The sequence below is a fragment of the Hyperolius riggenbachi genome, chromosome 12 (genome assembly GCF_040937935.1).
Source record: "Hyperolius riggenbachi isolate aHypRig1 chromosome 12, aHypRig1.pri, whole genome shotgun sequence".
Classification (NCBI taxonomy): Eukaryota; Metazoa; Chordata; class Amphibia; order Anura; family Hyperoliidae; genus Hyperolius; species Hyperolius riggenbachi.
The window spans coordinates 222,710,565-222,730,704 of record NC_090657.1 but is presented as its reverse complement, the minus strand read 5'-3'; the positions used below and the strand labels follow the sequence as shown (position 1 = coordinate 222,730,704).

Genomic DNA, 20,140 nt, shown 5'->3' with positions numbered 1-20,140 from the left:
CTCCCATTCCATGTGCAGCCCCCCCGCCTCCTATTCTAAGTGCAGTCCCCTATTCTATGTGTAACATCCATGTATAGCAACCCCCCCCACCTCCCATTCCATGTGCAGTACACACAGCTGAAAAAAGAGTGGCAAGTGTTGGCCTATCTCTCCAATAAATAATACCAGTTTTCCTAGGTATAATTTATTCAGAATGTAATAAAGTAAGACAACGCGTTTCAGTGGTCACAGCCTGCTTCATCAGGGCAACACGGTGAGTATAACTGGTGTCGGCAGATCTAGCTGGAGGCGCTCTCCAAGGAACAATGGCAGGGCGGCACTTGCCACTTCTGTGCAAAGGGTGCCTGAAGGAAAATGTGAGTTAACTTAGATACTTACCTCAGTAGAGGGAGGCTTCTGGGTAATCCTGAGGCATCCCCCACCCCCTTCAAGCTCACCGCTCTAGCGCTGGGACCCTCCCAACCTATTGGACAAAGGCTTGTGGAATGGGTTGTGCTGGGGCATTACGAGACTTAACCGGGTACCCCTGCAAAAATAGTAGCATGGGGCCCCCTCGGTCCCAAATCCCCATGCAGGTCAAGTGATCAGGAGCCGGCGAATGGCAGCAGAGAGTGTTCGGCTTAAAAAAACGGCATCTGGAAGCAGGAAAAAAATGACACATGTTAGCAGATTATCGCTAGCATGGCGCTATTTTCAGGGGGGGACAGCAGAGCCCGGGGGGAACTGACGGCGGCAGCAGAAGGACACAGCAGCATGTCATTGTGCACAGAACATGTCTCTGTGTCCTATTAAGGTTTAAAAAATCCGTCTCGGGTTCTCTTTAAACCTTTAGACTGTAAGGCCTTTTGGCCAGGGATCCATCTGAAAATGGCACCTGCGAATAATGTGGCACGGTGTTGCCGCTAATCCGTTTGTCGCTTATCGCTATGTAACGTTAAAGCCTTATTGTTATTTAATGTTACAGCCTTATCGTTATTTAGCGTTAACACACAGAACCCTCTCTGTACCTATCCCTAACCCCTAAACCCTCCCCTGGTGGTGCCTAACCCTAACCACCCCGCTGGTGGTGCCTAACCCTAACCACCCCCCTGGAGGTGCCTAACCCTAACCACCTCCCTGGAGGTGCCTAACTGTAACCACCCCCCTGGTGGTGCCTAACCCTAACCACCCCCCTGGTGGTGCCTAACCCTAACCACCCCCCTGGTGGTGCCTAACCCTAACCACCCCCCTGGTGGTGCCTAACCCTAACCACCCCCCTGGTGGTGCCTAACCCTAACCACCCCCCTGTAGGTGCCTAACCCTAACCACCCCCCTGGAGGTGCCTAACTCTAACCACCCCCCTGCAGGTGCCTAACTGTAACCACCCCCCTGGTGGTGCCTAACCCTAACCACCCCGCTGGTGGTGACTAACCCTAACCACCCCGCTGGTGGTGCCTAACCCTAACCACCCAGCTGGTGGTGCCTAACCCTAACCAACCCCTGGTGGTGCCTAACCCTAACCACCCCCCTGGAGGTGCCTAACTCTAACCACCCCCCTGGAGGTGCCTAACCCTAAGACCCCCCTGGAGGTGCCTAACCCTAACCACCCCCCTGGAGGTGCCTAACCCTAACCACCCCCCTGGAGGTGCCTAACCCTAACCACCCCCCTGGAGGTGCCTAACCCTAACCACCCCCCTGGAGGTGCCTAACCCTAACCACCCCCCTGGAGGTGCCTAACCCTAAGCACCCCCTGGAGGTGCCTAACCCTAACCACCCCCCTGGAGGTGCCTAACCCTAAGCACCCCCTGGTGGTGCCTAACCCTAAGACCCCCCTGGTAGTGCCTAACCCTAAATCTCCCCTGGTGGTGCCTAACCCTAACCTTGACAGTGTTACATTAAATCCATTCACTGTTTTGCAGTTAAATAACTTCTGCAGTTTGGCTTATGCAGGTTAGCTATTGATAAATAACGTTACTGTGCGCAATAACGTCTGCTGTTTGGCATATGAACGGCGCTATTGATAAATAACGTTACTGTGTGCCGTTTTTCTTCTTTTTTCCCTGTGCGCCATTATTATGCAGGACTAACTATAAATAGCGATAAGCGTATCTTTTTAATGCAGCGCCATTTTTATGCATAGGCGCTGTGCGCCATTATTCACTGATCCATTGGCCAGAGCTCTTTTTCCCCTTTTGTCTCTCAATGCTGTGTAATATGTGTACATACCTCCCACCCCTGTTTAGAACTCTATAAAATTTGCATCCCTAGCATGTGCCGTTTAATCAGATTAGGGTCCAGCAGCTGGCCATCACTGGGGTTCAGTAGGTAAGTGTGCCTGTTTCCTTGTCATTCCTGCTCAGTGTGTGCGGGGGATGGGGGAAAGTCACTCAAAGTTACAAAAAGTCGGAAACTGTGACAGTTTCAACACTTATTGCAGATCCCTGTTTCAAAACCAAAGGATATCCCAGGATGTTTACACATATACAGCAGTTCAGTAACCAAAGCTTCTAACAGGACACAAGAACAAGCACAAGAAGGAAGAAGTTCAATTAGATTGAGAACAATTGTTTTCTTTGAACTAATTGAGCCATTAAGCCCTGCAGTATCTCGATGTATCCAGGGCCGGATTTCTGGCAAGGCCACATAGGCCATGGCCTAGGGCACCAGAAATTTAGGGGCAGCTCAGTGAGGGGCAGTAAAGCTATTCTATCTATCTACTAGGACAGATTTAACCTTTGAACTCCATGTCCTGTACTTGTGTTGTCCCTGCAAGACCTGTAACCACTATCCTGCAGGTACACTTCAGCCTAGCTCTCATGGTGACACAATGGTTCCATCATTAATGAGATGGCAATCATTCATAACATAAAAGTTCTTAAGGAAAACATAACTTATAATCTATACGCGTATTACTAAAATAGTCATTTTCTGTGACAACTGACATCCAATGATGGAGAGGAAGTAGAATTCTCATTAGGGCACACAGAGATAACAACCAAACAGATGGTATAGTTGGCCTTGGGCGGTGAAAAGTACAAATCCGGCCCTGGATGTATCTGACCATGTCTTCTCCAGACATGTAATACAGATTGCTATTTACCATCTTCACTGTGTTAGTAATCAGACACCATAAAATCACTAGCCTGTGTGACAGTGTACAAATTCCAAAGTTTGTATAATGTCTTATCTCTGTGGGGGGCACATGCAGTCATTAGAACAACTGTACAGAGCAGACAGTTACTTAAAGACCCTTCATTTTTACAGCACCCTTATCAGTTCACCACCTCTAGAAAGTGTCACTCTGAAATATTTGCCTCAGGTCGTGTCATGGTAGATCTGTGAGTGCCTTAAAGAGACACTGAAGCGAAAAAAAAATGATATAATGAATTGGTTGTGTACTATGAATAATTACTAGAAGATTAGCAGCAAAGAAAATATTCTCATACTTTTATTTTCAGGTATAAAGTGTTTTTTCTAACATTGCATCATTCTATAATATGTGCAGATTACATAACACTCAGCATTCAAAATGAGTCTTTCAGAGCAGTCTGTGAAGTAATGACCTCTCCTCTGCCAGAGGAAAAGTAAACAGTTCACTTACAGTTGAGATAATAATAGTCAGATAACAGCCCTCTTCACGACTAATGCTGGGAATACACGGTTCGTTTTTGCCTTCGTTTAAACCTTCGTTTCGATTGTGCCTTTTGTCCTTTTCGATCCCGAAATAATCAGTCATACGGTTAATATCACCACCCACGGTTTAGTTTTTTTTTCCGATTCTGATGGTTTCGTTTTTCCAATGATCGAAGGCTGCAAAGAAACGAAACGAAAATCCCTTTTTACAGGGACGGACTAGCAAAAACGAATGTATAATCGATCTGAACAGCCATCAAGCCTACCAATGGCTCGATTAGATGGATAAAGAGAGATAATATCAAACATGTTCGATCACTAGTCGTTCGTTTTTGGGGTCTATTAATCGAAACTATAATGAGATTATGACTATTTTCACATACGTTTTCAACACTCGATTCGTTTACCGAACGAATCGAAGGTTTAAACGAAGGCAAAAACGAACCGTGTATTCCCAGCATTAGACTTCGGAGAGCTTAATGGCTTGTTTGCATAGACATAACAACTGGAGTTTCTCAACTCTTCCTGTACTGGAAACAATTAGACTGATGTATCTGATCTTAAGGTTTTATTTCTTAGCTGTACTACACATACAAATCATAATATCATAATTTTTTTTTCGCTTCAGTGTCTCTTTAAGTACAGCAACATATGTGTCCTGTGACCCATTCGCCTGTGCACCATGCATGAGGAGATACAACCACGGGGAAAGATTCTATGGCACCTTCTGTGTGGAGATCAATCTCCTGTTAGTCATCACTTTCCTATGCAATCCTCTATGGTATGTGTCCACCTCTGTGGAAAGATTGGTTCCTCCAGGGAACACTTTGTGGGATCATAAGCCTCCTGTGCTACCCTCAGTATCCCTCCAAGCCAAGCATTGTCCTAGTTGTTAAAAAACATCTGCCACCTCACGTTCTTCAGATATAGCTGAAAGTTAGGATGATCCATCTTCAGAGGACATTTTGTTGGATCTCAGCAAGCCTCAGGCAAAGCTGTGTTCACCAAGGCTGTGCTCACTGATGATAGAGGTCTCACCAGATGTCAGCAGAGTCCTTCTCCATGGCAGTTGACTCCTGTCTGACAGGTGAAACATGAAATTAGGATTCTAGGACTCCGTTCTTCTTTGGATTCCAGGTTAGCCGTCAATAATAAGAGGGCATGAAAAGCTTCTCCTGCCCAGAGGCTCAGGATCTTTATCTGGAGTACTTATCATGAAGCCACATCTGGAGACAGGTCCACTGTGATGTTTTTGTACAAAGCATGGTAAGCGATGTTCGGAGAATACTCCAAGTTGCTGAGGCCGTCCAGCGTCTGGCGCTCTTTTGACCGTCTCAGTAAAGCGTACCTGAATGAGAAAAACATAGGGTGAGGTGAAGTTCTGTCCAATGTAGATATCTCAAGCTTACCATAACAGGCAGAATGAAGCAATGCTGATGGATGAGTAGAGCACTGGGGTGCCCTTATGGCTTACAAGCAAAAAGGGTGTCTGGAAATTTGGCCGCAGGGTGAAGCCGAAAAATGGCTCACCCTACTACTGCAAATTTCCCGGCAGCATTATTTACTATTCCCCCTCCGGCCTCCATGGACTCCGGGGAAAGGTGTAATTCGACTGCCAGCGATTGCTTGCGACTGAATTACGCTGTTTTCTCACAATCTGGGCTTCCTCCTTTACCCAAAATTACCCTCTGAGCACTGCTAAAGTCGTTATTCACATTACAGTCTATGGAACCGCCCAAATTGTAAGTGTCCATTTTGTCTGTTATGAGTTTGGAATCCCAGAAGTTGGATAAATATCGGAACTGCATTTGCCCCGTCCCACGTTCTGAGAGGTCTACTCTTCTTCATAAGACCCCAGCCGTGGCCAGATGTATAAATAATAGGGACAAGCACTGATTTTGTCGAAAACTCACCGGCCAAGGAACTGGGCCTCTCCTCGGTGGTGGTGGGGGATGGATTTATATTTCCCGATCTCTCCTCCTGGACGTGTCACAGTGTAGCCAGCATACTGCACTCTGTAGGAAGACATGAATTCCCTAACTGTAATTCCACCACTAGAGGGGGTTAGTCAATGGGGAGAGAGGGTCTGGCACATTTGTTACCTGTTCCAGAGATCATCGTCCTCGCCGCCCCAACCCCAGAATGCATTGGAGAAACCATTAATCCTGCGGAACTGCCCCACTGTCAGACCACTCACACCGCCAAAGAACTCTTTATAGGGCAGCCTAGGGGGAGAATAAAAGGTAGAGTGATTATTAAAGCACGTCAATAACATGGGTAACGGAATACAGAGACATCATACAGAGAGGACTCACCGGTACAAGTATGAAGGCCTTCCCTTCACACTGACCACAGATACCGGTAATGAGATACAGAGACATGGTACAGAGAGGACTCACCGATACATGTTTGAAGGCCTTCCCTTCACACTGAGCACAGATCCCAGTAATGAGACACAGAAACACGGTACAGAGAAGACTCACCGGTACATGTATGAAGGCCTTCCCTTCACACTGACCACAGATCCCGGTAATGAGATACAGAGACCTGGTACAGAGAGGAGTCACCGGTACATGTATGAAGGCCTTCCCTTCACACTGACCACAGATCCCGGTAATGAGATACAGAGACATGGTACAGAAAGGACTCACCGATACATGTTTGAAGGCCTTCCCCTCACACTGACCACAGATCCCGGTAATGAGATACAGACACATGGTACAGAGGACTCACCGATACATGTATGGAGACCTTCCCCTCACACTGACCCCAGATACCGGTAATGAGATACAAAGATACGGTACAGAGGATGCACCGATACATGTTTGAAGGCCTTCCCTTCACAATGACCACAGATCCCGGTAATGAGACACAGAGACATGTGTAACACCATATAATGTGCTGTTATTGTTATGTTATATACTACTGCCTTTGGAGGGCATAGTTCCTTTAAGACTGCAGAGAATTCTGGAAGAGAGGCTGGAGTGAGCAGAGGCTGCTGGGAGCTGAGGTGTGGCTGGTGTGCCTAGAGCCTGGGAGAGAGGTCTGGAGTGACTGGATTTTCAGGCCTAAATCCATCAGACTGGCTTCCATTTGTTTCTGAGTGTGGAGAAGGGATCCTGTGACACAGATTGCTGCACCCTGAGCTGAATCTTGGAGAAAGGATACAGCTGCCGGACCAGAACTGTGTGAACCTGTGAGGTTGGTGGAGTCTGGATTGTACAAGCCGTGTGGACTTCAGAAGGAACCATTTTAGCTGGATTACAAAGTTTGTGAATCTCAGTCTCCTCAAAACTCCTGCCTGTGAGTTCTACACCTGCTGAGTGACCATTATCAGGGACTGGCCCTGCACCTCATGCTGGCCTGTGAGTTCTGCACCTGCTGAGTGACCATTATCAGGGACTGGCCCTGCACCTCATGCTGGCCTGTAAGTTCTGCACCTGCTGAGTGACCATTATCAGGGACTGGCCCTGCACCTCATGCTGGCCTGCGAGTTCTGCACCTGCTGAGTGACCATTATCAGGGACTGGCCCTGCACCTCATGCTGGCCTGCGAGTTCTGCACCTGCTGAGTGACCATTATCAGGGACTGACCCTGCACCTCATGCTGGCCTGTGAGTTCTGCACCTGCTGAGTGACCATTATCAGGGACTGGCTCTGCACCTCATGCTGGCCTGCGAGTTCTGCACCTGCTGAGTGACCATTATTAGGGACTGACCCTGCACCTCATGCTGGCCTGCGAGTTCTGCACCTGCTGAGTGACCATTATCAGGGACTGGCCCTGCACCTCATGGTAGGAACTATCTTTGCAGTGATAGAGGGGCATTAACCTGGCTGAGAGGTTTGGGAGTCATACCACTCCTCTTACAACAAACTGTGGACAGTGTATGTCAGGACTGTTTGCCATAGCCTGTGTGGTGAAATTTTTTGCAACTTTATCAGATTTTGCAACCGGTTGCACTTATTTATACGTATAGCTATCAGAAAGTGCAACCTAGCCATTGACTTTAACCTATCTGTATCAGAAAATGCAACCCAACCAAACCCTATTCTCACACAGAACCCTCCCCTCTTGCTCAACTAATAACCCCCCCTGGAGGGAACAATCCCCCTCTTGCTCAACTAATAACCCCCCCCAGGGATCAATCCCCCCTCTTGCTCAACTAATAACCCCCCCTGGAGGGAACAATCCCCCCTGTTGCTCAACTAATAACCCCCCCTGGAGGGAACAATCCCCCCTCTTCCTCAACTAATAACCCTCCACCCCCCGAGGAAACAATCCCCCCTCTTGCTCAACTAATAACCCCCCCCTGGAGGGAACAATCCCCCTTCTAGCTCAATGGGATCTGTGGTTGCAAAAAATTACAGGCGTGTTAACAGAGAGGAGCCACGCCTACACAGTCATACACTGTCCTCTATGGCAAGTTGCAAAATATGATAGGTAGCAAAAATTTTCACTACACCTGCCATTCTGAACTGTAGCCTGGTTAACCTGTCCCCTCTCACATCACTGGCATCTATGCTATTATTGCTGAGTGCATCGGGAGTCTACTTGCTGCTGCACCTTCTTCACAAGGCGCCCAACTGTGCACATAACGTTCCTTAAAGTGTACCTTAAGTGTCCCAAAAAAAATGAGTTTTACTCACCTGGGGCTTACCTCAGCCCCCTGCAGCTGATCGGTGCCCACGACGAGTCGCTCTGATGCTCCGGGTCCCGCTGGCGGCCACTTCCGGTTTCGCCGTCAGGACCCGTCAGGCTGGGGAACGCGGCTGATACTACGCGTTCCCAGCCAAAATAGCACCCCTATGCGGCCATATGTCCGCATAGGCACCCGTATGCGGACATATGGCCGCATAGGGGTGCTATTTTGGCTGGGAACGCGTAGTATCAGCCGCGTTCCCCAGCCTGACGGGTCCTGACGGCGAAACCGGAAGTGGCCGCCAGCGGGACCCGGAGCATCAGAGCGACTCGTCGTGGGCACCGATCAGCTGCAGGGGGCTGAGGTAAGCCCCAGGTGAGTAAAACTCATTTTTTTGGGACACTTAAGGTTCACTTTAAAGGGGTACCCCGAGTGCAGAACTGCATTATAGCCCACTGGCCAGACGGGAGTTAAATAAGGTTGTGCTACTGATTGCATTTTCTTAAGTTTGTTTCTTTGCTATGGTTGTGCGTCTTTCGCCAGTGTAGTGTGCACTTCTTTAAAGTGACACTGGAGGGGCGCAAGAGGTTACTACCGTGTGTTGATTGCAGTTTATTAAGCTTGTCCCTTTGCTGCGGTGCGTTCTGCGCCAGTCTAGTGTACACTTGTTTAGAGTGACACTGGAGTGGCGCAGGAGGTGGCTACTTTGGACATACACTTTTGATGCACTTTGAATGTGTAAGGTATATTACTTTTATTGTTATGATCTTGCTGAGTTAACAAGCGTTTGATTAGTGCTATATTTTCTATTGCTTACGTCACCCCATTAGATCACTTTGGTCTGTGGGGAATAAATATATTGCATTGATACTGCTGTCTGCATGATTCTGGGAGGCAGGGTGCCACTGGAGGCGGTATCCACTAAGAGGCCCCGTTACATTCATTAGCGATCCAGTCTGTCTCGCTACACATGGTACAGAGAGGACTCACCGGCACATGTATGAAGGCCTTCCCTTCACACTGACCACAGATCCCGGTAATGAGATACAGAGACATGGTACAGAGGACTCACCGATACATGTATGGAGACCTTCCCCTCACACTGACCACAGATACCGGTAATGAGATACAAAGATACGGTACAGAGGACGCACGATACATGTTTGAAGGCCTTCCCTTCACGATGACCACAGCTCCCGGTAATGAGACACAGAGACATGGTACAGAGAGGACTCACCGGTACATGTATGAAGGCCTTACCCTCACACTGACCACAGATCCCGGTAATGGTACACAGAGACATGGTACAGAGAGGACTCACCGGTACATGTATGAAGGCCTTACCCTCACACTGACCACAGATCCCGGTAATGGTACACAGAGACATGGTACAGAGAGGACTCACCGGTACATGTATGAAGGCCTTCCCCTCACACTGACCACAGATCCCGGTAATAAGATACAGAGACATGGTACAGAGAGGACTCACCGGTACATGTATGAAGGCCTTCCCCTCACACTGACCACAGATCCCGGTAATGAGATACAGAGACATGGTACAGAGAGGACTCACCGGTACATGTATGAAGGCCTTCCCCTCACACTGACCACAGATCCCGGTAATGAGATACAGAGACATGGTACAGAGAGGACTCACCGGTACATGTATGAAGGCCTTCCCTTCACACTGACCACAGATCCCAGTAATGAGATACAGAGACATGGTACAGAGAGGAGTCACCGGTACATGTATGAAGGCCTTCCCTTCACACTGACCACAGATCCCGGTAATGAGATACAGAGACATGGTACAGAGAGGAGTCACCGGTACATGTATGAAGGCCTTTCCTTCACACTGACCACAGATCCCGGTAATGAGATACAGAGACATGGTACAGAGAGGACTCACCGGTACATGTATGAAGGCCTTCCCTTCACACCTTCCACTGATTCCGGTAATTAGATACAGAGACACGGTACAGAGAGGACTCACCGGTACATGTATGAAGGCCTTCCCTTCACACTGACCACAGATCCAGGTAATGAGATACAGAGAGATGGTACAGAGAGGACTCACCGGTACATGTATGAAGGCCTTCCCTTCACACCGTCCACTGATTCCGGTAATGAGATACAGAGACACGGTACAGAGAGGACTCACCGGTACATGTATAGAGGCCTTCCCTTCACACTGACCACAGATCCTGGTAATGAGATACAGAGACATGGTGCATAGAGGACTCACCGGTACATGTATGAAGGCCTTCCCTTCACACCGTCCACTGATTCTGGTAATTAGATACAGAGACATGGTACAGAGAGGATTCACCGATACATGTATGAAGGCCTTCCCTTCACACTGACCACAGATCCCGGTAATGAGATACAGAGACATGGTACAGAGAGGACTCAACGGTACATGTATGAAGGCCTTCCCTTCACACTGACCACAGATACCGGTAATGAGATACAGAGACATGGTACAGAGAGGAGTCACCGGTACATGTATGGATGCCTTCCCCTCACACTGACCACAGATCCCGGTAATGAGATACAGAGACATGGTACAGAGAGGACTCACCGGTACATGTATGAAGGCCTTCCCCTCACACTGACCACAGATCCCGGTAATGAAATACAGAGACATGGTACAGAGAGGAGTCACCGGTACATGTATGGATGCCTTCCCCTCACACTGACCACAGATCCCGGTAATGAGATACAGAGACATGGTACATAGAGGACTCACCGCTACATGTATGTAGGCCTCCCTTCACACTGACCACAGAACCTGGTAATGAGATACAGAGACATGGTACAGAGAGGAGTCACCGGTACATGTATGAAGGCCTTCCCTTCACACTGACCACAGATCCCGGTAATGAGATACAGAGACATGGTACAGAGAGGAGTCACCGGCACATGTATGAAGACCTTCCCCTCACACTGACCACAGTTCCCGGTAATGAGATACAGAGACATGGTACAGAGAGGAGTCACCGGCACATGTATGAAGGCCTTCCCTTCACACCGTCCACTGATTCCCTTAATGAGATACAGAGACATGGTACAGAGAGGACTCACCGGTACATGTATGAAGGCCTTCCCCTCACACTGACCACAGATCCCAGTAATGAGATACAGAGACATGGTACAGAGAGGACTCACCGGTACATGTATGAAGGCCTTCCCTTCACACTGACCACAGATCCCGGAAATGAGATACAGAGACATGGTACAGAGAGGACTCACCGGTACATGTATGAAGGCCTTCCCTTCACACTGACCACAGATCCAGGTAATGAGATACAGAGACATGGTACAGAGAGGACTCACCGGTACATGTATGAAGGCCTTCCCCTCACACTGACCACAGATCCTGGTAATGAGATACAGAGACATGGTGCATAGAGGACTCACCGGTACATGTATGAAGGCCTTCCCTTCACACTGACCACAGATCCTGGTAATGAGATACAGAGACATGGTGCATAGAGGACTCACCGGTACATGTATGAAGGCCTTCCCTTCACACCGTCCACTGATTCTGGTAATTAGATACAGAGACACGGTACAGAGAGGACTCACCGGTGCATGTATAAAGGCCTTCCCTTCACACTGACCACAGATCCTGGTAATGAGATACAGAGACATGGTACAGAGAGGACTCACCGGTACATGTATGAAGGCCTTCCCCTCACACTGACCACAGATCCTGGTAATGAGATACAGAGACATGGTGCATAGAGGACTCACCGGTACATGTATGAAGGCCTTCCCTTCACACCTTCCACTGATTCCGGTAATTAGATACAGAGACACGGTACAGAGAGGACTCACAGGTACATGTATGAAGGCCTTCCCCTCACACTGACCACAGATCCCGGTAATGAGATACAGAGACATGGTACAGAGAGGACTCACCGGTACATGTATGAAGGCCTTCCCTTCACACTGACCACAGATCCCGGTAATGAGATACAGAGACATGGTACAGAGAGGACTCACCGGTACATGTATGAAGGCCTTCCCTTCACACTGACCACAGATCCTGGTAATGAGATACAGAGACATGGTGCATAGAGGACTCACCGGTACATGTATGAAGGCCTTCCCTTCACACCGTCCACTGATTCTGGTAATTAGATACAGAGACACGGTACAGAGAGGACTCACCGGTGCATGTATAAAGGCCTTCCCTTCACACTGACCACAGATCCTGGTAATGAGATACAGAGACATGGTACAGAGAGGACTGACCGGTACATGTATGAAGGCCTTCCCTTCACACTGACCACAGATACCGGTAATGAGATATAGAGACATGGTACAGAGAGGACTGACCGGTACATGTATGAAAGCCTTCCCTTCACACTGACCACAGATACCGGTAATGAGATACAGAGACATGGTACAGAGAGGACTCACCAGTACATGTATGAAGGCCTTCCCCTCACACTGACCACAGATCCCGGTAATGGGATACAGAGACATGGTACAGAGAGGACTCACCGGTACATGTATGGATGCCTTCCCCTCACACTGACCACAGATCCCGGTAATGAGATACAGAGACATGGTACAGAGAGGACTCACCGGTACATGTATGGAGGCCTTCCCCCTCACACTGACCACAGATCCCGGTAATGAGATACAGAGACATGGTACAGAGAGGACTCACCGGTACATGTATGGAGGCCTTCCCCTCACACTGACCACAGATCCCAGTAATGAGATACAGAGACATGGTACAGAGAGGAGTCACCGGTACATGTATGAAGGCCTTCCCCTCACACTGACCACAGATCCCGGTAATGAGACACAGAGACATGGTACAGAGAGGACTCACCGGTACATGTATGAAGGCCTTCCCCTCATACTGACCACAGATCCCGGTAATGAGACACAGAGACATGGTACAGAGAGGACTCACCGGTACATGTATGAAGGCCTTCCCCTCACACTGACCACAGATCCCGGTAATGAGACACAGAGACATGGTACAGAGAGGACTCACCGGTACATGTATGAAGGCCTTCCCCTCACACTGACCATAGATCCCGGTAATGAGATACAGAGACACGGTACAGAGAGGAGTCACTGGTACATGTATGAAGGCCTTCCCTTCACACTGACCACAGATCCCGGTAATGAGATACAGAGACATGGTACAGAGAGGACTCACCGACACATGTATGGAGGCCTTCCCCTCACACTGACCACAGATCCCGGTAATGAGACACAGAGACATGGTACAGAGAGGACTCACCGGTACATGTATGGAGGCCTTCCCCTCACATTGACCACAGATCCCGGTAATGAGATACAGAGACACGGTACAGAGAGGACTCACCGCTACATGTATGAAGGCCTTCCCCTCACACTGACCACAGATCCCGGTAATGAGATACAGAGACATGGTACAGAGAGGACTCACCGGTACATGTATGGAGGCCTTCCCTTCACACTGACCACAGATCCTGGTAATGAGATACAGAGACATGGTGCATAGAGGACTCACCGGTACATGTATGAAGGCCTTCCCTTCACACCGTCCACTGATTCTGGTAATTAGATACAGAGACACGGTACAGAGAGGACTCACCGGTGCATGTATAAAGGCCTTCCCTTCACACTGACCACAGATCCTGGTAATGAGATACAGAGACATGGTACAGAGAGGACTGACCGGTACATGTATGAAGGCCTTCGCTTCACACTGACCACAGATACCGGTAATGAGATATAGAGACATGGTACAGAGAGGACTGACCGGTACATGTATGAAGGCCTTCCCTTCACACTGACCACAGATACCGGTAATGAGATACAGAGACATGGTACAGAGAGGAGTCACCGGTACATGTATGGATGCCTTCCCCTCACACTGACCACAGATCCCGGTAATGAGATACAGAGACATGGTACAGAGAGGACTCACCAGTACATGTATGAAGGCCTTCCCCTCACACTGACCACAGATCCCGGTAATGAGATACAGAGACATGGTACAGAGAGGAGTCACCGGTACATGTATGGATGCCTTCCCCTCACACTGACCACAGATCCCGGTAATGAGATACAGAGACATGGTACAGAGAGGACTCACCGGTACATGTATGGAGGCCTTCCCCCTCACACTGACCACAGATCCCGGTAATGAGATACAGAGACATGGTACAGAGAGGACTCACCGGTACATGTATGGAGGCCTTCCCCTCACACTGACCACAGATCCCAGTAATGAGATACAGAGACATGGTACAGAGAGGAGTCACCGGTACATGTATGAAGGCCTTCCCCTCACACTGATCACAGATCCCGGTAATGAGACACAGAGACATGGTACAGAGAGGACTCACCGGTACATGTATGAAGGCCTTCCCCTCACACTGACCACAGATCCCGGTAATGAGACACAGAGACATGGTACAGAGAGGACTCACCGGTACATGTATGAAGGCCTTCCCCTCACACTGACCACCGATCCCGGTAATGAGACACAGAGACATGGTACAGAGAGGATTCACCGGTACATGTATGAAGGCCTTCCCCTCACACTGACCATAGATCCCGGTAATGAGATACAGAGACACGGTACAGAGAGGAGTCACTGGTACATGTATGAAGGCCTTCCCTTCACACTGACCACAGATCCCGGTAATGAGATACAGAGACATGGTACAGAGAGGACTCACCGACACATGTATGGAGGCCTTCCCCTCACACTGACCACAGATCCCGGTAATGAGATACAGAGACATGGTACAGAGAGGACTCACCGGTACATGTATGGAGGCCTTCCCCTCACATTGACCACAGATCCCGGTAATGAGATACAGAGACACGGTACAGAGAGGACTCACCGCTACATGTATGGAGGCCTTCCCCTCACACTGGCCACAGATCCCGGTAATGAGATACAGAGACATGGTACATAGAGGACTCACCGGTACATGTATGGAGGCCTTCCCCTCACACTGGCCACAGATCCCGGTAATGAGATACAGAGACATGGTACAGAGAGGACTCACCGGTACATGTATGGAGGCCTTCCCTTCACACTGACCACAGATCCCGGTAATGAGATACAGAGACATGGTACAGAGAGGACTCACCGGTACATGTATGGAGGCCTTCCCCTCACACTGACCACAGATCCCGGTAATGAGATACAGAGACATGGTACAGAGAGGACTCACCAGTACATGTATGGAGGCCTTCCCTTCACACTGACCACAGATCCCGGTATGAGATACAGAGACATGGTACAGAGAGGACTCACCGGTACATGTATGGAGGCCTTCCCTTCACACTGGCCACAGATCCCGGTAATGAGATACAGAGACATGGTACATAGAGGACTCACCGATACATGTATTTGTCCAGCTTGGCAGCAAAGTGCCGGGGCATATCCTGGCAGCCATAATAATTGCGGTCGTTCTCCGGAATGTGGTCCACATCATGGAATATCAGGCAGTCCCAGTCCAGGTCCTTCATGGCCTCCAGGAAGCCGACATTGAAGAGTTTGGCTCGATTGAATGGCTGCGTCCCGGTCTGAATTGAAGAGAATATGTTGCACTGAGATCGGTTATGTATACTGTATGTTCAAAAATATAGACTCTGTACCCCCAGTTGTGCAATATACAGGGCCGGATTTCTGGCAAGGCCACATAGGCCATGGCCTAGGGCACCAGAAATTTAGGGGCGGCTCAGTAAAGCTGTTCCATGCAGCCATTCCTATCTACAAGGACAGCTTTAACCTTTGAACTCTCTGTCCTGTGTACTTGTGTTGTCCCTACAAGACCTGTAAGCTCTATCCTACAGGTACACTTCAGCCTAACTCACATGGTGGCATAATGGGTCCATCATTAATGAGATGGCAGCAAACATAACATAAAAGTTCTTAAGGAAAATATAACTTATAACTTATACGCGTATTACTGAAATAGTTATTGTCTGTGACATCCAATGATGTAAGTAGAATTCTCATTGCGGCACACAGAGATAACAACCATACAGACGGTATAATTGGCCTTGGGCGGTAAAAAGTACAAATCCGGCCCTGGCAATATATGTAAGCTGCATGTTCTAGGCATCCATCTGAAAATGGCGCCTGCGAATAATGGCGCACAGTGTTGCAGCTAATCCGTTTGCCGCTTATCGCTATTTAACGTTAAAGCCTTATTGTTATTTAACGTTAAAGCTTTATTGTTATTTAGCGTTAACACACAGAACCCTCTCTGTACCTATCCCTAACCCATAAACCCTCCCTGGTGGTGCCTAATCCTAAGACCCCCTGGTGGTGCCTAACCCTAAGACCCCCCTGGTGGTGCCTAACCCTAAGACCCCCCTGGTGGTGCCTAACCCTAAGACTCCCCTGGTGGTGCCTAACCCTAATACCCCCCTGGTGGTGCCTAACCCTAAGACCCCCCAGGTGGTGCCTAACCCTAAGACCCCCCTGGTGGTGCCTAACCCTAAGACCCCCCTGATGGTGCCTAACCCTAAGACCCCCCCAGTGGTGCTTAACCCTAACCTTGACAGTGTTACATTAAATCCATTTGCAGTTAAATAGCGTCTGCAGTTTGGCTTATGTAGGGCACTATTGATAAATAACGTTACTGTAGGCAATAACGTCTGCTGTTTGGCAAATGAACAGCACTATTGATAAATAACGTTAGTGTGTGCCACTATTGATAAATAACGTTACTGTGGGCAATAACGTCTGCTGTTTGGCAAATGAACAGCACTATTGATAAATAACGTTAGTGTGTGCCATTATTGATAAATAACGTTAGTGTGTGCCGTTTTTCTTTTTTTCCCCCTGTGCGCCATTATTATGCAGTACTAACGATAAATAGCGATAAGCGTATCTTTTTAATGCGGCGCCATTTTTATGCAAAGGCGCTGTGCGCCATTATTCACTGATCCGTGTTCTAGGGCTGTGTAGTCGGAGCAATTTTTGGGTACCTGGAGTCGTTACTTAGTCAGTACTCAGCACACAGGACCAGAGCCTGAAGAAGGCTTATTAGCCAAAAGCTTACTATTTTTCTTTTAAGTTAGCCAATAAAAGGTCTCTTTCTGATTATTCATATAAAAAATTAGAGATTTTTAAAGCGTTCACAGACTTTTGGGCACCCCGGTATTGGGAACCATTGACAAAAGAGATAGTCAGAAGAAGCACCTGGCTGGATTTACTGCTACATTTTCTATCTGATTTGAGTCTGAGAGCAGATACTTGCAATGTGCTGTGTGTAGCTCATCTGTAGTTCAGCAACATGGCCACCAGTGGGCAGTGTGCATACTTTTAGTTCTCCATTCACATACACATGTAGCATAATAGGGTTGTTATCTGTTGTTATTGCCATTATTGATATATGTGCATCATTGCTATTTACCTGGTTTTGGCAATGTTTGCCTAGTGCTGGAACTTTTGTATATCACTGATATCTGCCTGTAATTGGTTTAATATGCATGTCGCTGATATTTGACTGTCATTGATCTCTGCCGTTGTTGATATTATTTGCATGTCATTGATATATTTGAGGTGGTAATAATAAATACCTGTTAATATCTGCATGTCAGTAGAATTTGCCTGTTGCCAGTGGGGTAGCTAAGGAGCTGTGGGCCCCAGTGCAAGTTTTACATTGGGCCCCCCCAAGCACTCTATACATGACAATTGATACGGCGCAGCAAAAGCTGCTAATGGCAGCTACAGTGTCAGAAGGGGATGGGGAACAGCTTGTTAATGATCACTACTATTCAAAGCACCTGTATAAGTGATTATTACCAGCACATGACCAATAGAGAGCTAATACTGTGGTTGAGGGAGGGTCTTTTGGGGCCCCTCAGGTTCAAGAGCCCCGGGGCAGTCACCACCTCTATACCCCCTATTGCTATTTGCTACGCCACTGCTTGTTGCTATGAATGGTACAGTCCTGTCAGCAGTATGGGGCACAAGCCATCTATGCGCCCAGCCACATGTGGACCCCAATCTGTATCAGCCACAGAGCAGCCCACCCAGCCTAATAGTCAGTGAGGCTCCCCCAATCTCGTTTTCTACTGAGCAGTACCAAACTGCCAATGGTCAAACAGTAGAAAGTGGGGGGCATCCTCTCTGAGGGCACCAGAAAGCTGGGGGACACAAGGATTATTATTATTTATTGTATTTATAAAGCAATATTATTAATACAATAAATATTCTAACTTATTATTAATATAATGTGTGATAAATACAACATAGTATGGGGGGTACTAGAATCTGAGGAAACCTATAGGGAGACCTGGAAAACGGAGAGTATAGAGGTAACTGCACCACTACAGGGGTCACTGGGGTTGTGGCAGATCATATGTGGCACACGTGGCCCTGTCCACTTCAGGCCACACCCAGCACCCTCCCACCATTCCTCCTATATACTACAGGGGTCACTGGGGTTGTGGCAGATCATATGTGGCACACGTGGCCCTGTCCACTTCAGGCCACACCCAGCACCCTCCCACCATTCCTCCTATATACTACAGGGGTCACTGGGGTTGTGGCAGATCATATGTGGCACACGTGGCCCTGTCCACTTCAGGCCACACCCAGCACCCTCCCACCATTCCTCCTATATACTACAGGGGTCACTGGGGTTGTGGCAGATCATATGTGGCACACGTGGCCCTGTCCACTTCAGGCCACACCCAGTACCCTCCCATAATTCCTCCTCTATACTACAGGGGTCACTGGGGTTGTGGCAGATCATATGTGGCACACGTGGCCCTGTCCACTTCAGGCCACACCCAGCACCCTCCCACCATTCCTCCTATATACTACAGGGGTCACTGGGGTTGTGGCAGATCATATGTGGCACACGTGGCCCTGTCCACTTCAGGCCACACCCAGCACCCTCCCACCATTCCTCCTATATACTACAGGGGTCACTGGGGTTGTGGCAGATCATATGTGGCACACGTAGCCCTGTCCACATCAGGCCACACCCAGCACCCTCCCATAATTCCTCCTCTATACTACAGGGGTCACTGGGGTTGTGGCAGATCATATGTGGCACACGTGGCCCTGTCCACTTCAGGCCACACCCAGCACCCTCCCACCATTCCTCCTATATACTACAGGGGTCACTGGGGTTGTGGCAGATCATATGTGGCACACGTAGCCCTGTCCACATCAGGCCACACCCAGCACCCTCCCATAATTCCTCCTCTATACTACAGGGGTCACTGGGGTTGTGGCAGATCATATGTGGCACACGTGGCCCTGTCCACTTCAGGCCACACCCAGCACCCTCCCACCATTCCTCCTATATACTACAGGGGTCACTGGGGTTGTGGCAGATCATATGTGGCACACGTGGCCCTGTCCACTTCAGGCCACACCCAGCACCCTCCCACCATTCCTCCTATATACTACAGGGGTCACTGGGGTTGTGGCAGATCATATGTGGCACACGTGGCCCTGTCCACTTCAGGCCACACCCAGCACCCTCCCACCATTCCTCCTATATACTACAGGGGTCACTGGGGTTGTGGCAGATCATATGTGGCACACGTGGCCCTGTCCACTTCAGGCCACACCCAGTACCCTCCCATAATTCCTCCTCTATACTACAGGGGTCACTGGGGTTGTGGCAGATCATATGTGGCACACGTGGCCCTGTCCACTTCAGGCCACACCCAGCACCCTCCCACCATTCCTCCTATATACTACAGGGGTCACTGGGGTTGTGGCAGATCATATGTGGCACACGTGGCCCTGTCCACTTCAGGCCACACCCAGCACCCTCCCACCATTCCTCCTATATACTACAGGGGTCACTGGGGTTGTGGCAGATCATATGTGGCACACGTAGCCCTGTCCACATCAGGCCACACCCAGCACCCTCCCATAAT

The 20,140-nt window shown here is 49.0% G+C and overlaps 1 protein-coding gene across 1 annotated transcript in view; it reads right to left on the bottom strand.

Annotated features, from left to right (window-relative positions):
- Positions 1-4,722: 4,722 nt before the first annotated feature.
- The window catches only part of LOC137540765 (beta-1,4-galactosyltransferase 5-like), a 30,284-nt gene continuing 14,866 nt past the window's right edge, over positions 4,723-20,140 (bottom strand). Inside the window, exons 6-9 of the mRNA XM_068261915.1 lie at positions 15,621-15,808; positions 5,715-5,837; positions 5,526-5,627; positions 4,723-4,960 (exon numbers count right to left, since the gene is read on the bottom strand). Coding sequence (XP_068118016.1) covers positions 4,825-4,960; positions 5,526-5,627; positions 5,715-5,837; positions 15,621-15,808 — 549 coding nt within the window. The 3' untranslated portion in view covers positions 4,723-4,824. The remainder of the gene's footprint in view (positions 4,961-5,525; positions 5,628-5,714; positions 5,838-15,620; positions 15,809-20,140) is intronic.